The sequence below is a fragment of the Alosa alosa genome, chromosome 21 (genome assembly GCF_017589495.1).
Source record: "Alosa alosa isolate M-15738 ecotype Scorff River chromosome 21, AALO_Geno_1.1, whole genome shotgun sequence".
NCBI classification, from domain to species: Eukaryota; Metazoa; Chordata; class Actinopteri; order Clupeiformes; family Clupeidae; genus Alosa; species Alosa alosa.
In genome coordinates, this window is record NC_063209.1 from 4,436,333 (window position 1) to 4,454,617 (window position 18,285).

The window sequence follows — 18,285 nt, forward strand, 5'->3', positions numbered from 1 at the left end:
GAGAGAGAGAGAGAGAGAAGGGGAGAGAGAAAGAGAGAGAGGGAGAGAGAAAGAGAGAGAGGGAGTGTGAGAAAGAAAGAGGGGGGTGGTGAGGGAGAGCAGGAGTGTGAGAGAGAAAGAAAGAAAGAAAGAAAGAAAGAAAGAAAGAAAGAAAAAGAGAATTGGGAATGAAAGGGATAGAAGGGAGAGAGAGAGAGAGAGAAACAAAAACTGTAGGCAGAGGATGGAAAATCTCTCTGTGGGAGCCAGTGAAGCGCATAGCTGATTGTGACAAGAGAGATGATCCCCCCTTCAAAACACAGGAAAGCTACCAGCTTGCTTACCTGCAGGATTAAGAAAGTCAGTGGTGACCCCCTACTATGAAGCAAGAAAATGCACACAAGTGTGTTTCTACTAGTGTATGTGTTTGACTGAATGTGTGTGTGTTGTGTGTGGACCTTTGAGAGAACCCTTTGAATTTAGATGTGACATTGAGGAAATGGAAGCAGGCATGGCTGAGCACAGCAAGTAACATGGAATGGTTAACAGGATCGAGCCTGCTCTTTTATCATCATACTCCAGACAGCCACCACTGAAACACCACATCATTTGCTTTTACGGAATCCAGTATCTCGGTGTGGTCCAGGACCGGCTGGGGAAGGTTTCACTCAGTCAGTGTTTTGAAGGGACCTTGATAAATGAACCTGTCTTCTGAAATAAAAACTCTTTCCAAAAAGAAAATAAAAAAAATCGTTGTGGAGATCCACGGCAGAAAGAAGACAGAAAGGCTGCAATTTGGCTGGGAGAACAAAGGTGCAAGGAGCCTGGTTGGAGGGGGCGAGAAAGAGAAGAGAGAGAGAGAGAGAGAGAGAGAGAGAGATGGAGATGGTGCAAAGGGGATTAATTGTAGTAGTAACAGTAACATCTGGGTAGTAAAATAAACATGCTGCTGCCTCTGGCTCCAGCAGGGCAATCATTTCTCAGTGTGTGGCAGGGTAATCAAAGATGTACTTCCTTTTATTACAATGCAATTACTATTGTTATGATTTCTCAACGCATAATTATCAATGCCCAAGGACCTTACCGGTAGCCTGTGTTGTACATATTCAACCATGCCCGCCTGTTTTTTAAAGTTATGGTCCTATAGTAGTTAACCAAAGGGGGCTGGAAGGAGAGGAAAACGGGGGGAGTGTGCAAGAAACAGCGCGGGGAGGGGTGCAAGAGCACGTAACCTGCCTACAAATTAACGCTGCAATCATAAAAGTCACAGCGCACGCGGACGGCTTTCCCCTTTGAACGCTCACCATCTTAAATAACTTAACGAATTACAAGCGTTGTTACATTGTCTCCTTGCTGAGGTCGATCCTAGTAATGATTCAGCGAATACACCGTTCCACTTCTGACCGACTTCGACTCCTTATAGACTAGCAGACAAACCCCGGAGAAGGCAGTCTCAAGTGAGAAGCAGAGAGCATACCGGCGGCGACAACTGAGGATATACCGAACGCCTATGGTTGCGGATTAAAATCGTTTGTCATCGCTTACTAAATATGGACTAAATAATCTGACATCTAAGAAAAGAGACGGTCCTTGCATTCTCCTCGTTTTATTCACGAAACGACAGAGAAGATCTTATATTTTGCTCTGGCTGAGCAAATGGAGAGTTTTAAATGTAGAGATGAAGCGATGTTGCACAGACCAAGAAAAGGGGATATTCGAGGGATTCAAGCAATAACACATGTGACTTCTGTACAGGCTTTCCACGGTGTGAATTTCGGGTCGAATCTGTCGGAAGCCAAATCGTCAAGGCAAACTGAAGGAAGATTTCACTGACTGCCAATCAAATCAGCAAGAGCATCAAGATCTGTACCGCATGCTTTGGGTAACTATACTTTTTGCTTTTTTGAATGTTAAATATAGGCTAATTGTTCATTTTAGTTTTCTGGAAAAATAACGTCACCGTTTCCAAGAAGACAACTTTAAAAGCTCTACATGTTGCGTTTCTCTTGAAAAAGTAGGACACACACACTTGTCATGAATGTCACTATTACATCCACGAAATATTACCCAGTCCTTACCTAATATAACAGTCACACCTATACTCGGGGGTAAATACTTAAGTCATAAATAGCCTACTGTGTACCGTCAAGTCTGGAGATGGCTCCTTGATTACTTCTGCGATATAAATAGAGAGAATATAGCTCTGACAATGGTAACTCTTCTAGTGGAATTAGTGTCAAGGGCAATCCATCTAGCCGTTTACCTACACACAAGAGCACCTGGCTCACCTCCAGCTGTAGAAAGCACAAAATGATGATGGGTACATTGCTACTGGAAATACTGAATTTATGGTCACAGACACACAATTTGTAGAGAGTGGTTTCATAGCATTTGTTGATAGTATTATTACACATACACACACAGGCACAGACACACACACACACGCACACACGCACGCACACACACACACACACACACACAAGCTGAAGTATTTAAAGTTTCCTGCTTCCCCAGATCACGGTCATTTGCATATATTTTACTAGAGCTAGAATATAATGCATAGTCAATCAAATTTCCATGGTGTCTCAAATGACTATTCAGACATAATGTGAAATAGTCTGCAGTGACACCCTGCTGCCATTACAGTTAAGAAATGATGAAATATTATGTATGACCATGCACATTCAGATGGCCGTCCTAAATAGCCGAGACGCTGTCTTGTCAGACACAAAATAGATAGAAAACACACTCCGATAAACAGCAGTAAGACAGAAAACTCTAAATGTTTGTGCATCCAATATGAGAACACACTCAGGCCGACGTAACATGACGGACTAAAGCAGAGGCCTCCGCCTGCCACGACTTCCAACATTTATTCAGCCATTTTCCCAGGCTGATGCATTTACAGAAATGTCTCTGTTTGTAGTTTGAAATTTCAATACTAAGAATCAGTCACATCGCCTTGTGCAGATATGAAAGGGGAAGAAACTGCCTTTTTGGGGATAATCAGATATTAGTGACGCAGACTTCCATTTAATTTCCCTGCGACTAGCCCTCACCAGCTTAATCATTCTAGGTCATTCACCAACACATTTCCCTCATCTTTTCCATGCATGCTATAATGCCTTTAATTTCAACACTTCCCCAAAGATGAATACATTTGAGTCTCTTCCACCAAGCAGATGGAAAATGCCACTTTCCGCTATTGTTATATTAAAGGAGAAAAAAACTGGCCTCCACTCAAATGAAACAGGTCTTCCTCCAGAGCTTTTTGTCATCTGCATTTCTCCCCCTCTGCTCCCTTCATCTTTCTGCAAACCCCTCTCTCTCTCTCTCTCTCTCTCTCTCACACACCTCCCCCTCCCCTCTTTCCCCTGCATTTATTTATGAACTATTACCATCATGCAGTAACACTTTATTAGGCCTGTAAAAAAATCACTGGAATGAATCACGCTTCGAGTCCCTCCATTCCCTTTTTCTAGCTCTGAGCAACTCAAATCAGTCTCGTCTTGGCTTGCATAGTTAACCACCAGTGCTCACGGCAAGCCGACATATGCAACCATCCTCTAGAGTTTCGTTCATAGCACTGGAATATTTGGAGGAGATAACCCTGCACAGGGTCACCAAAGCTGTCATTATGTTGCTTTTTCTAAATGCTAATGATTTTGGTGTTAAAAGTCCATTGATCGTGGCGAGTCGTGACAGGCGCGGTGGCTGTGCTACCTGACACATAACCCATTCTGTCAGAACCTATAAGCTATGGGCCTTTGAGCTCAATGGGATAAGGAGGGGAGCCTTCGATTTCACTGTAAAGGCAGTGATGATTTCTTCAGGCAGATCAATACGGTGGTTTTATATTGTCTGCAGCTGAAATATGGCTCATAAGAGAAATGATTAAATTCATACTCAATGAGAGAGCAGTGGAGGGGGGCTGGCAGCACCCTGAGAGAAGGTCAATGGTGGCTAAACATGCACACAGATATGCACACAAACCCCAACAACCACATTCACCATGCTCTTGCAAACACACAAGGGAGTAGCATATTACAAACGACACTTCCCCGTCAACTAGAATTATTAGTGCTAAACCCTTTAAGGCGCCATAATGGAAAATCAACAGGGCAAAGGAAATGCCAGGGCAAAACAGGATTTGACAATATGCCTGACTGCACCCTAATACACTTAATAAATAATGAAGGAGGTGGAAAAAAGGAAAGGTCTGGACCCCGCACACTGTTTTCAGCAAAACTGAGCTACTTAGAAACAGGAAATCTGGGGTAAGTACACAAACGTGCAGAGGGCAAAGAAAGGAAGTGTAAATGTTTGTGCTTGAATGAAATATTTATTAACCTGTTTGCACAAATGTGTCTCTGTGTGTGTGCGTATGTGAGTGTGAGTGTGTGTGAGTGTATGTGTGTGAGTGTGTGTGTGTGTGTGTCTATTATCTGTCAGTAAGGGGAGAGTGTTAGAGGCGGTGAGGGACTCCGTGTAACTGAGCGAATACACAAGCATGAAAACCCAAGACAGCGTTTCCAAGAAAAACCCATTGTTATCCTCAGCATCTTCTTGGGAGCAAACAATTAGACAAGGCCTTGGAGAAACCGACGTGCTCAGAATGCCCACAACCCGACAGATAGCAGCATGAGGCATCACCAGGGAATATGATGGGCTCACAGCCTGCCATTAACACCACCTTGTGTGTTCTGCAATTCAAACAAGGTGGACAAAGCAAAATCCTGCAGCTTTAGAGAGGCATGATGGTCAGGTTGTTTTTTTAATCAGGGCTGCAGAACTTTGTCACAAGTCTTTTGTCTGCCCTTGCAGGGATGGTGCCCTCTCCCCAGGTGTGCGTCTCCACCCTGGTGACCGTGAGCACGATGGCGGTGGTGGACCTCTACCTGCTGGAGCAGAGCATGCTGGGAGGCGCTGGCTGGGCTGCTCGGGGCACCCCGGCAGGGTCAGGAAAAGGTCGCGGCCCGGGTCGACCCTCCCAGCCTTTGCTGGCGCCAAGGCCTGTGGTCGGCGGGAGTGCAGGTCGGAGGTCGGGAGCCTGGCCCGGCCGCTGGCTTCGCCAGCGCCCTCTGGTTCCTCTTCCTGTCGCTGCTGCAGCTCAAGCTCTTCTTCGTGTGCCAGAACTACCGGCAGGAGCGCCGGCCGCCCGACCCGCTGGCGCGCAAGACCCTGACGCTGCTGCTGTCCGTCTGCCTGCCCTCGCTCTTCATCATCATCCCCACCGGGCTGAGCACGCCCGCCGGCTTGCGCCTAAAGCAGGAGGTGCGGGGCCGGCTCCTCTGGGTGGTGCTGGACCTGCTGGACGTGCTGGACCTCCAGGCGGGCCTGTGGGAGGCCAGCACCGGAGGGGCGGGCAGCAGCAGCGCCCCGCTCTGGGCAGAGGGCCTGGTGTTCTTCTACTGCTACGTGCTCCTGCTGCTGCTGCCCCAAGCGCCCGCTGACCGAGGCTGGGGGATCTATGGAAGGGGCGGGGGGGCCAGGGTCAGTGGCTCCACCCCCGACCCAGCAGCAGGAGCCGGCCGTGGGGCCCGGGCAGCGGCGGGAGGCCGTCTACCCCTGGCTCAGCCTGGTCACCATCAACGTGCTGACGCTGCTGCTGCGGGGCGCCGGCGTGCTGTGGTACCGCGACCCGCGCGTCTCCACCATCTTCCTGGGCAAGAACCTGCTCGCCCTGGCCGTCAAGCTGAGCGCCGCCTGGGAGCGCCGCCGGCGGCAGCGGCAGCAGCAGAGGCCGCAGGCGTCCGGCGGCGCGGTCACCCGGAGGACCGCTGGGGGGGCCGGGGAGGCCGACGGCGACGCGGGAGGATGCGGGGCGGAGGGCGAGGACGAGCGGCGGCTGGACGGCGTGGGGTCACCGGGGTCACTGCCGCCCTCGCGCTACCACACGCTCTCGCGCGCGCACAGCCTCGCCCGCGTCAGCGTCAACCTGGACCACACCGAGGCTGCACTGGGACCAGCCTACATCTCTCGCGAGCTGTAGGAGTCCGCCGTTTAACAAAATAAATACATTTGTTGTTGCCGTTGTTACAAACAACATAAACAACATAAAAAGGACTTCAAAAACGGACAATCCCCGTAGGCTGACCGGGCTTTCCGAGAGCCCTGTTGAGTTGGACACACAAAGGGATGACAGTCCGTCGGCCATCTGCTAAAGGACTGTCTCTAAAAACACCGTCCTCAACAACCGAGGGAGCTCCGGGGCCAAGATGGGAACAGTAGAAAAACTCATCCCATTACTGCAAAGTGTGATTCATCCTGCCTGGGCTCTGGCAGCCTATTGTAGCATGGAGCTCTCAAAGGACGTTGGATTCAGTTAGACTGGAACATTTCATAGTTAAGTGCCTTTTTCTCTGTTGAAGGAATGAACATCCTGACTCTGTTCTCCTTTATGTCGGGACTCAAATAATAATAATAACAATAATGAAATAAAAAAACGTGTGTGGCGTGTATGTGTGCGTGTAATGAGAGGCATGGCTGCTTGTTTCATGTCCAGGAGAGACATCATTTCCCAGAACAGGGTGTTGGAGAAGTGTGCCGTTCTCTCTCTCTCTCTCTCTCACTCTCACTTTTGACATGTTGTTTGCCTGGTGCTGAATCCCATCACTCGATGACAGGCTGTCACCCTGGGGATTGAGACGGCTGCAGCTCAGCCTCGTCTCCTTTTCTCCTTTTCATGTGGCAGTGCGAACACACCCACACACTCAATGCATGAAGGGAAACAAGCGCGGGTGCTCACTCACAATCCATTCCCAAGTGTAAGAGAGATTTATGTGGGGAAGGGAGGGGAGGGGAGGGGGGGGCCCAGAATTAATTTAGCGATTTTCCTTTTGAATAAGTGTTGAATGGTTTTTTATCTCTGTGTTGTATAAACAGCGCGGGGCTGGATGTGTTGGCATCAAGCGTGGCTGTGTGAGCGTGTAATGCCAGTTAAAAGCACGTAGCTGTTTCCGAGGTGGATCAGCGTGTTGTTCTGCCATCCTCTCGTCGCCCCACCCCACCATCCCAGCGTGTGAGGTCTCAGCCTGGAAGATGCTCTCCTGAAATTCCCCATCAATCATAATTAGCCCGCCATCAGCAGAGACTGGCTCTTGTGCTTCCGCAATTACCTAACGACAGGCCTTCAGCTTGTGCCCACGATGAGCGAGGGGTGTTGGAATAAATGTCCCGCCTGCTGTGGAGGACAGCACAGGGGGGATGGTGAGGAGCCATTCAATCTCCATCAGCTGCCGCTAATGCATCGCAGCCCACTCCCACCAACACCACGGACACCCCTCCAGTACCCACAGCCTGTGCACACGGCGAGCCTTAATACTCATATTAATTGAAATGGGACTCATTTGTCAAAGCGCTAAGAGCTCGTATTCCACCGCAAAAGGTTATTTACTGTGAATATTTACAGGCTGTATTAAAAAATCCCCCCACAACAACCTACAGCGCACACACACACACAAACACACTCTCTCTCTCTCTCTCTCTCTCTCTTTTACATGCCTGACTGCCTGACAAAAAAGGGCCTATTTATTAATTAAAGAAGGGAGAGTGTTCTCCCGGGGGGCAGCTCTGTCCAGCTTCAGACGGATTTGAGCGCGGCCGGCTGGGGAGGTGAGGCGGTCGGAGAGAGAGTCCCACTCGCTGGCGCTTTCATCTCGCCAAGCAGCACTCTCCATTTCAAATGCACAGGGCTCCATGCAAGCCCCAGTGGGCAACTTTTCAGCTCACTAATAAAATGGGGAAAATGAGAGCGAGAAACAGGGTGTGTATGCGTGCGAGCTAGGATGAGAGGCTAAAAGGCTTTTGAGTGCGTGTATGAGTGTGTGTGTGTGAGTGTGCGCATGTGTTTGTGTGTGTTTGTGCGGGAGAGGGAGAGAGCGAGAGAGGCTTAGAAAGAGAGCAGGACAAAATTCATTCCTCCTGGAGTTTGCAACACCTTTTCTGCGGCTATGCACGCAAGACTCAGCGGTTTCTCCTTCCTCCACCCACCCCCTCCACCCACTCCCTTTACCTCTCACTGACTATCTGTGCAGGATCCTAATGAGAAGTTAACAAAAACATTTTCAGTCTGGAGTCTCAGTCTCCACCCCCCCCCCCCCATCTTTTATTTCATTTATTCTTCTCCAGAGCTCGGCTGTACTAATTCCGCTCAGGAATGTAATTATTCTCCCCCACCGATGCTGTCAGTTCCTCTTCTTCCTCACCCGCTCCCCCTTTTATTCCTCTCGTTTGTTTAAATTTGCCCCACGGCCGACAGCAGCCTACCTCGGTGCCCCTTCCCCTGTCAGGGGTGGTTAGGCAGAGGAGAGCAAGAAGAAATGTGGGGAGAGATTAAAGGGCTGGTGCCTAGAGCACAACGGCTGCCGAATACAATTTATTTACAGTTTACTACACAGGCTGCGCCCGGTGGAGGAGAGGAAAAGAGAGCAGAGGATAGAGAGAGGAGGATAGAGAGAGGAGGATAGAGAGAGATAAAGAAATGAGTGGAGATGTGGGGAGGGGGTGTCTTGATGTGCGTGTGCAGTGCTCTCTCTCTCTCTCTCACACACACACACACACACACACACACACACACACAAAGAAAAGCAGGGCAGACATTCCACACGCCGAGTGCACGGTTATGCAAACATATGGCATTGTTTTGCTTCACTTGCCTTTCAGTTCACCTCACTTCCAAGCGCAAGCATCTCCGATGAGCAGGAACACACATACACACGCAGAGACATACACACACTCACACCTCAGAGGACAAGTACATCGTCTTTTCGCCACGTCAGAATCATTTATAATCATTATGGGCTCCAGGACTGTATAATGGCGTCATTACCGTATAAAATTAGTAGGAGATATGATCGTGTCTGACACAAATACCCAATCAAAAAAGGAAACACTGACGAAAGCGGATGTTTTTTCTGTGCTGTGACAGGTGGAGGGCGAAGTGTTCCAACTCACCTGTCCCAGGATTGGGCCTAGCGGGGGGCCTGGGGCTGCCTGGCCGGACCGGACGATGGCCCGGATCAGGTTGTTCGTGTCCAGCTTTTTCACGGCCTTGGCCGCCTTCGAAATCTTAGACATGGTCTCGGTTTAGCCCACGAGCTCGTTCTGGCCGTCCTCCCTTTGTCCGTCCGCCGGCTACCTGCACAGGGAGAGAGGGAGAGTGGACCTAATTATCAGGCTGGCCTTAAATCCATTAAAGTTTCATCAGAATCGACTGGTCTCGGCACCGCGGGCTCTCGATCTCTGTGTCGAAGTAGCATGACGCACGACACACTCAATCCCTCTGTGTGTCTGCCCTGCACACCTGGAGCCACCGAGGACGGGGACTCAGTCAGAGAGATTACTGGGCCTGGAGCTCGGGGGTCCAAGGGGAGTGCTGAGCTCAAACAGCATCCTGCCCTGCAGCAAACAGAGCCACTCGACGCGGCCCGCCTCATTATCTTCACTGGGCAGATAGCGGGCGTGAGCCTTGGGGCTCGAGAGGGGCCCAGGAAGCGGAGAGGGTCAGCAACGGTGGCCTGGATGCGAGCCAGAGGGGAGGACCAGGGGACGGACGCGGCAGTTCTCACATCAGCCTGACGCAACGGGAAGGGCAGGAGGCTAATGTCTGCTTTTTCCCGCTCGGAGGCAGAGGTGCAATTACCAGATTCAGTCAATTAGTTGAGTGGTGGGAATGGCCCGAAGTCTTCTCCTTGCCCGAGGAATCGAGGGAAGATAAATAGACCGCCACGAAAATAACTCCGCAACTCAAACCTGTCTGGAAGATCGCCAAAATACACTCGCAGCCTTTGACCGTGACTAAGGGCTTCTACATACTCGACGCACCCGATCGGTAGCGCGACACCGTGACATCAAAATGACGTAGATCTTGCTGGCGCGCCAGGATTTTAGCCAGGTAGCGTGAGGTTTCAGACGAGCGCGACAAAGCGGAAACAGGAAGATGGACTAGTTCGAGGGCAAACGAGAGTTGCAGTGTTTTGATACAGTCGTGAATTTTTAATAGTTTGCTGGATAAGTTAACAAAGTTACCAGCGAGAGTTGCAACACATGGATATCTATCTCCAACACATAGGATATCTATTAAGGCCTGAACAAAATCTCTTTCCACTTCAGGAAATTACACAAACTCAGCCAGCTGTTAGCTAGCTAGCCAGCTAACTAAACTGTTTAAATTATTAAAATTTCCCTCGGGATGACTAAAGTATCTATCTATATATCCATCTATCTATCTACCTGTGTGCACACCTTGGAAACTAGATGATAATGATGGTGGTAGTTGTGAATAGTAGCAACCAAAGTCTAAAGTACCATCACAGAGGCTAGCTAATAGCAGAGCCCGTTTACATTCTCTGCTACTAGTGTTTCTTAATGCAGCTTCTTCTGCTGTGTAACGTAGTTAGCGTTATCTTTTCACAACAGCGACACCTCTGTTCAGGAGAATATTGCAACTAGTGTCGTGACCACGACGCGCGAGTATAAATGGTTATGGCGCTTCTGTGACGTCACATTGTCGCGCTACCGGTCGGGTGCGTCGAGTATGTGGAACATTTAACTCTTTAAGCTATGAGATCATCTTAAATGTGTTGTGATTCTCCGAGTAAACATCCTTCAACCCAAAGCTTTAACCTGATGCCTGTCTGTCGCACAATATCTTGTGAGCAACAGCCTGCAGCTTTCCACGATACAGTTTTCATCACCTCTTGATTGAAGTCAGAATTGCAAGCCATCACATTTCCAACACAGGCTATTTCCTATTTGATTACTTCTCTCATGTTTAGAGACACGCACATGAGAAGTGATTAGGTGAAGTGTGTGATGGTTATAAAACAAGCCAACACTTGATCTGTGCAGTACAGCTGAATTCAGTATTTTTCTTCTGACAGGCGCAGGCTAACCTCAGTGAACCATGGCTAGAGTCCTGACCCAGTCCTTTGGTTTCATTTTCTGAAATAATAAACCTTTCAAACCCCTGGCTGTGCTATTGGCCTCAAATCACCTTGTAGAACAATTCTGTCCAGACACCCTATCAGTAGGGGCGCAGTATTGGTTCCATCCTGGAAGTGAGAGCAAGCAGCTCTGGGCTGGGTGAGTTTACTGCGGCTGCCAGCCGAGATGAAACATGCAGCTTACATCTCCAGGGACAAAGCCGTCAGAGCCAGGCCCACCCGAGGCAAGTCCCCAGACACCATGGCGCTGGCAGGCTGCGGTGGACACCTCATGAATGCATTTGCGTAAGAAAAACCCTGCCAAGTGGCCTTTCTTGAAATGTCACTCACGTCCGACGCTACATCTCGGCAGTCAATTTCATGCTGCTCACCTTACGGTTCTCCACTCTTAAGGAACCATGTTGCCGCCCAAATCAATTTGAGAGGCAGTCAGCAAGCGCACGGGTTTCCAGTAAATTGGCATATGCGCTCGTTTTCAAATACATCTCCCACCCACACACACACACACACACAGACACAGTGTCACACAGCACAAGCCTGAGGGGGTGTCCCATCTTGTGAATTGTTGAATTTTCTATATCAGGATTAATCTTCTGCTGGTACTTCTGGCTTGATTGAGAGAGCCAATCCATTTATTATGCTATATTGTCTATAAAGTCTATTTCCTGAGAGCACTGAGATTCGGAGGCTGCTGGCACTAGGTTATGTATTTGTTTACAACTCTGTATAAAAGATATGAAAATAAAGGACAAATCTATAGGGTTTAAGTGCACAAGAGCATTAATAATGTAGGTTGGTGTGCAGATTCCAATTAGTGTGCCTCTCCACCAGAATACACGATGTTTGTGCCTTTTGTTGCAGACAAAATAATTCAAATGGGGACAAACATTTCCCTCAACAAATAAATAACAGAAACAGTTCCTTCCACACCAGTCACAAAGGTATGCATTAAGGAAGGATGAATTCCCTAGACGTTTAGACTGCGGACTACATGGCCTAAAATCCTCAAAATACATGTTATTACCGATGCAACTTATTTTTATAAGAAATAAGCTTCCTTTGTCAAGATCATAGGCCACATGGTCATTATCATTCATAAGCTCAATTTTAACATTCCAAAAAACTGGCAAATATGTAAATGTGGTTGACTGAGTAGCTTACATGTGGTGGCCTTTAATAAGAGATGGCATTTCCGCATCCATCACCTCAACACAGAGCATACAAATATTTCTCCCCAACATTGATTTCAACATGGCACTCCGAGCCGCAGGACACCAGCCTTTTCCTGTGTGTCCACAGCACACGGACCCCTGAGCAAATACGCTGTCAATCAGAAACCCAGTGACATACTCCCGCACCACTCAAAAGGCCTGGGCTATATTTCAGCAGGAAAACTCTTTGCCAACGCATGCCATTAAAATGCAATGTTGTGTGGCGCAATGGTCCCCGATTATATTAGGCATAATCAGGTCCCAGATAAGCAACCTGATGAAAGCGAACCCCTGGCAGAGGGATTATGCTGTAAAGATTTTACAAGCATATCAAGACGACGCAATTACACGCGGATCACAGCAAAGATAAACATTGGGTACATTCTACTGCTCTGCCAATTACCAAACTTATCATTTATTTACATTCGTCAGTTCAGTTATGATTCATCTTGGATTAAATCAACCCACAGTGAGTGCAGACATCTAAGCACACCTCGGACCGCATATTAAAAGACTGTTTGGAATTCACTGGCATGCCTGCAATAAACAATTACTGACAAAAGAAACCAGGCAATCAAGCAACCAATCTGCCAAAGCTGCTTCTCAGCTTCAACAACAGTGAGATAATTCAAATATTTGCACTGCCACTGCGCCAGTCTGTCCCCATATCTCTGACTGACCTCCGGCTGAGGTCTGAGGCGTATTGATCCAGCGGAGCGATATGACGGATTTGGAGAGAGGAGGATGAGGGACATCTTCAAGAGAGCAAAACGTTGAATTGCAGAGAAGCGCCCCCTTTGGCCTTGATGTACTGCTAGACACAGTAAATGACAGATTGAGTCGTGCTTGTGCTCATGAAGTAATTTAGCTGTGGAGAGACAATCCCTCTGCGACCTTCATATCTGCATATTTAGATGAATAACTGAGATGTCTGAAAAGCCACCGCTTAATTCTGTCTCCTGGTATTTTTTAATAGATCAAGTAGACATTAATAAATGAGAAACCTTTAGACGAGTCTTGCTGTTTTGCCCTTGTTTCCTTTAGAATTGCTGAGCAAGAAATTCCATGCTTCACAGAGGTTTAAAGAAATGCAGCGCCGTTGTGTATCACAGCAATAACAATAAGTTTGGCCCCGTTGCAATGTGCTGTCAGGGTGGCTCCCTTGGCTTGTCTGACATCAAAGAACACTTAACTAAGGGGAGACATCACCATCTAGCTACTGCTGGAAAAGTGCTGTGCAGTCTGACATTATATTCAGCCTGACTGCAAAGACAGTTTTACAATATAGGAGGCCCGTTGCCATTCTTTAGATCTTATATTGGAGCACATACATAGTGCGGCTTCAGAAAAGAGAGACAAATCAGTATGCCCCTGGCATTCAGTCGAATTAGCATTCTAGGCTTCAACCCCTCAAGCCTCATCCTGCATATTGATTGTGGTAAGACAGAAGGTGATTGCCCGTCAAGCAGAGAAAAGAAAAGTGGCGGCAAATGGCAGGTAGGACTAGACAAAACTTTCTAAAAATGCAGAAAGGGTGAGGAACAGGCTCCCTTGTGTTAGCTGAAGTGGCAGTGGGTAAAAGATCAATGGAGTCAATTGTAACAGTGAATTTCTTTACTCCTGTAAAGGAGAGAGTAACGAGGGAGGACATTATTACCAATACATTCTTTAAAACACAGGTCCATACAAAACAAAGTTTGTTCCCACATCACCATTCTACCTTGCCAAGGCAAGACAACTCCTCTCCTTCTGCAATCGGGGATTCCTGATAGAGTGGTGACAGTAATGAACCACAATGATAACTGGCAGCGAGGAATAAACTCCATCAATATAAGCCCTTCTAGGCTACAATTACTGACTGGGATTAGAGTGTACTTTCCACTTTCCAAACACAATACATTATCTATGCATTTCCTATTGTACATTACTGCCTGTCTGTCATTCTTACTGATGATTTAGATGCATCTGCTGAGAAAATGTAGTTTTACATGCCAATAGTTACTCTTCATTGGCTTCCTGTAGCAGCCAGAATGAAACTCAAATCCCTCACTCTGGCCCACAGGAGATCTGCACCTTGCTATATTCCATGACCCACTGTCGGCTTCACAGTGATTCTTTTCTTAAGTGATTCCTCGTTGGTGTAATAATTAACCTAATGCCCTTTGTTCTAGTGATAGTTTTGAGATCTTCAAAACACATCTAAAGATTCATCTGTTTACCTTGTATCTAACTAATTAATTGTCCTTACAGAGTCGTGGTTTGTGTATCTTTATGGTTATTGCTACCGTAATTATCTGCCTATTAACCAAGGTTTATACATTGATTTTGCAAAATTTCTTAAGCTTTTAGGTTAATAAACAGGGGCAGGCTATGCATGGGAATGCATTTATTTTCTTCATTCTTATTTATGTTTAAAACTTAGTAAACTTTCAGGTGTTCCCTAGCAACATGTTACTTGCTGACTTTGAATTATAATGAATTTCCATTACGATAAGAGAAAAGACTACTTACAGACTGATACAGTGCAACCGGAAAGTTTTCAGACCCTTTCAAGTTTTCCACATTTTTTTTTTTTTTTTCAGTCTGATCTTAAAATGGATTCAATTCTTTTTTTTTTTTTCTCATCAGTCTACACACAATACTCTAACACTCCACAAAAATGCAGGTGTTTGGAGCGTTTCGTTAATTTATAAAAAAAAAATAAAAGACTGAAGTGTTCCATGTCTTTTTGTGGAATGTTGGAGTATTGTATGTAGATAAATGAGAAAAACAATGAATTGAATCCCTTTTAAGATGAGTCTGAAACATAACAAAATGTGGAAAACTTGAAAGGGTCTGAAAACTTTCCGGTTGCACTGTATAAAAGATGTGGATCAGAAGCACAAGACCTGTTGTCAGTGGCAGAGATCATTATTCATTTTCAGCATGACCAAGCAATATTGGCCCTCCAAATATGACAATTCAATTAAACTGAACCAAATATTACAATTCAATTAAACTGAACTTTCTACAAAGGCCCTGAACTGCAAAGGCCCTACTAATATTTAGATACATTAGATATCTTTTTTGTGACAGTAAAAAATAAATCGCATGAGCCTAGGCCAGATCACAAAGGAGAAACACTGGGAGAACTTACCACCCATGCATAAGTACATACTTCTTTTTTTAGCTTATTCCAAAAAACGTTTTGGAATGTGGAAACCTGGAGTGTTCCATAGGATATTTTTTGCTGTATGCTTCTAATTAATTTTGATGGTAGATTATGTGAAGGACGGGTAAATAAAACACCTGTCACCCTCCTGTCCAGGCCATGCAGCCTAGTTATGTGGCTCAGGAGGGAATTACCCTGACATACAGTACCCTCCAGAATTATTGGCACCTTGGGTAAAGTTGACTAAAAACAAGTATAAAAAAATCTTTTGATGATTCATTGTACTCTCACAATGAAAACAATAAAGAAAAATCCACCCTTGAAGGGAAGAACATTTATTCTGAGAAAAAGGAAAATCTCATTAAAAAAAACAAATATTTTTAACGAAAACACATTGCTCACATTTATTGGCACCCCTAGAAAAATCTTATATACAAAACTTAACAGAAGCATTTTCCTATCTAATTTCAACTTATTTAAGTTAATCAGAGTGTCTGTGAACTTTCAGAAGTAGTTCATGACTTTCTTTCTCACTAAGGTATGAAAACAAAGTGACACAGAGGCTAAATCCTCTAGCCATTTTTCAACATCTGAAAGACAAGAGAATACACTAAATTTGAATAAAATGAAAGTGTGTTGACATTTGTAAGTCAGGGAATGTCTATACAAACTAGGTACTTTGTTGAAAATGCCTATATTTACAGTTAAAACAATGATTAAATGGTTCTAATCAACTGGAAATGTGACAAACATGCTTGGACAAAGACCCAAGGTTATCTTGTCCCCACGTACAGTATGGAGGATTGTAAGACAGGCAAAAAATTCCATAAGAACCACTATTGGAGAGTTACAGACAAAGGTGTCATCTTGGGGTCACCAAGTCCCCCCAGAAATCTTCAAAAGTGACCTCATTGCTAATAGCTTATTTAGAGGGCATGCTAGGTAACAGCCTGTCCAGTCATTTAATTACCAATGTAAACAGCAGGAGTTACTAAATGGTACAGTGACTTTGTCTGGAAGTGTGGTCTATTGTCAGATAAAATGAAAATTGTGCTATTTGGCTAGAAACACCTTAGGTGTGTTTGGCATATATAGAAGAATGACTATACTGAAAAGAATCCTATACCTAATGAGAATTATGGTGGAGGTGCTGTGCTATTATGGGGCTGTTATTATTCCCAAAGGCCTTGGGGATTTAATTGAGGTGCATGGTATCCTGAACAACAAGAAAAACCTGAACATTTTCAAAGGAAATCTGTCAATCTCTTTCAAGACACTAAAAGTTGGTCATGATGGGATCATTCAACAGGTCAATGAACCAAAACAATCGTCCAGATCAAAACAAATATGGTTTACTGAACACAAAATCAAGCTTCAGCCATTACCATCTCAGTCCCCTGACCTAAACTCCATAGAAAAATAGTGGAGTGAGTCAAAGAGGAGAATGCACAAGCGTGGACCTAGGAATCTGGACGATCTGGGGAGATTTTGTAAAGACGAACAGTCTTAAATCTCTTGCTTTATATTCTGCAACTTTATGAGGTGTCATAGGTGAATATTACAAGCTGTTTTATTGGCAAAGGTAGGCTTAAGAAGGTATTATAAGCAGGGGTGCCAATAATTGTGAGCAACGTGTTTTTGTTAAAAATATTTATTTCTTTATGAGATTTTCCTTTTTCTCAAAATAAATGTGCTTCCCTTCAAGGTTGGATTTCCCTATTTTTTTTTTGTAAAGATTACAATAAATCACCAACAGATTATTTTTATACCCAACTTTAGCAGAGGTGCCAATAATTCTGAAGAGTACTGTATATGACAAAACACTTTCACATCTTAGGCTACATCATCCTATGTCGAGACCAGCCGGCTTTGAACAGGCTGTTGGTGGTGCTTAAATGATTTTGCATGTCTGTTAGGTAGTTAAATCTCACGTGGGCTGTGAAATTGGTGGTTATGAAAATGACAACAATGTACATCATTATTATACTGACTGCAGGCTATTGTTAGGCATCCCCCTGTGTTACATCAGTTATAACAAGTTACATTATACAACATTAAATTGAATGGCGAATCCATCAGCTTGTAAATAATGACATAGGCTACATCCTTATGATAGATAGGCCTACTGCCATCCTCATCATGTAGTGGTTATGGATCGCGCTGCAATATCAACAAGAGCAACGTGGCTACATGAATTGAAAAGCTTTTGTGGGAAGGTAAACTGTCAGAACGACTGTACCGAGGATGTGACAATCAGACCTTGTCACACAGATAGGAGGACATGTAAGGTTTCAGGGTAATGTTAAACTTCCAACAAATTTCCACACAAAAAAGGAAAACAAACATGCGAAGCAAGCATTCCGTCTAAATTACAATTTACTTAAGGTAGGGTGATCACGTAAACGTTTATTCAGCAAGTCACAAGGACTGATTGACCGTGATCAACGTTGCCCTACAAACAACCAACATTAATGGCGGTTGATGGGCTAATTCTAAGCCGTTTGAATCAGCTATCAAATGTTTTACATGCCTTTAGATAATTACCTGTCAGAGACCACTTGTTCAGATGTTATCGTATAAAACCTTAATGGACGTGTTACTTCATGCGCGCAGCCATGTTGCCTTCTATCATGAGGACTTCTTCTTTGGAATCCTACTGGAGGCACAACTAAGCCCATTACTGCCACCTACAGTGAAAAAAGAGAAACACCCACAAAAGCTTGTCTGCTGGACAGAAGATGGCAGTAGTGCGACATGGCTAGGTTCTCCACTTCCTGTGGCCACAGTCAATCTTTAGATGTGGGACATGATGCAAAACTGGAAAATGTTATCATCATACACTAATGAAAAATTCAACAGTATGAATATAATACATATTTACTCAGAGTGCCTTTCTCTAATGTTGGTCAACAAGATCGGATGTGTTGACAAATTAGGCATTATTTCCACTAAACCAGTGGTCCCCAAACTTTTTCTTCCAAGGGCCAGCTCACTATGC

At 45.5% G+C, this 18,285-nt stretch overlaps 2 protein-coding genes across 2 annotated transcripts in view; one reads left to right on the plus strand and one right to left on the minus strand.

The window, feature by feature from the left end:
• mrpl11 (mitochondrial ribosomal protein L11) overlaps nt 1-17,928 on the minus strand; it is a 29,181-nt gene extending 11,253 nt beyond the window's left edge. Inside the window, exons 1-2 of the mRNA XM_048232277.1 lie at nt 17,832-17,928; nt 8,935-9,118 (exon numbers count right to left, since the gene is read on the minus strand). Coding sequence (XP_048088234.1) covers nt 8,935-9,057 — 123 coding nt within the window. The 5' untranslated portion in view covers nt 9,058-9,118; nt 17,832-17,928. The remainder of the gene's footprint in view (nt 1-8,934; nt 9,119-17,831) is intronic.
• tmem265 (transmembrane protein 265) lies at nt 1,245-6,486 on the plus strand. Its single transcript, XM_048232276.1, has 4 exons — nt 1,245-4,698; nt 4,804-4,959; nt 4,991-5,466; nt 5,528-6,486. The coding sequence occupies exons 1-4, from the start codon at nt 4,641-4,643 to the stop codon at nt 5,969-5,971; spliced, it is 1,134 nt and encodes a 377-aa protein (XP_048088233.1). The 5' UTR covers nt 1,245-4,640; the 3' UTR covers nt 5,972-6,486.
• Nucleotides 17,929-18,285: the final 357 nt, after the last annotated feature.

What these genes read in the sequence shown, in the direction of transcription:
- tmem265 (XM_048232276.1), top strand. Translation starts at nt 4,641, where the DNA reads ATGATGGGCTCACAGCCTGCCATTAACACCACCTTGTGTGTTCTGCAA. An exon ending in TGTTCTGCAATTCAAACAAG is followed by an intron (nt 4,699 to 4,803) that starts GTGGACAAAGCA and finishes CTGCCCTTGCAG; the next exon opens with GGATGGTGCCCTCTCCCCAG. An exon ending in AGGAAAAGGTCGCGGCCCGG is followed by an intron (nt 4,960 to 4,990) that starts GTCGACCCTCCC and finishes GCTGGCGCCAAG; the next exon opens with GCCTGTGGTCGGCGGGAGTG.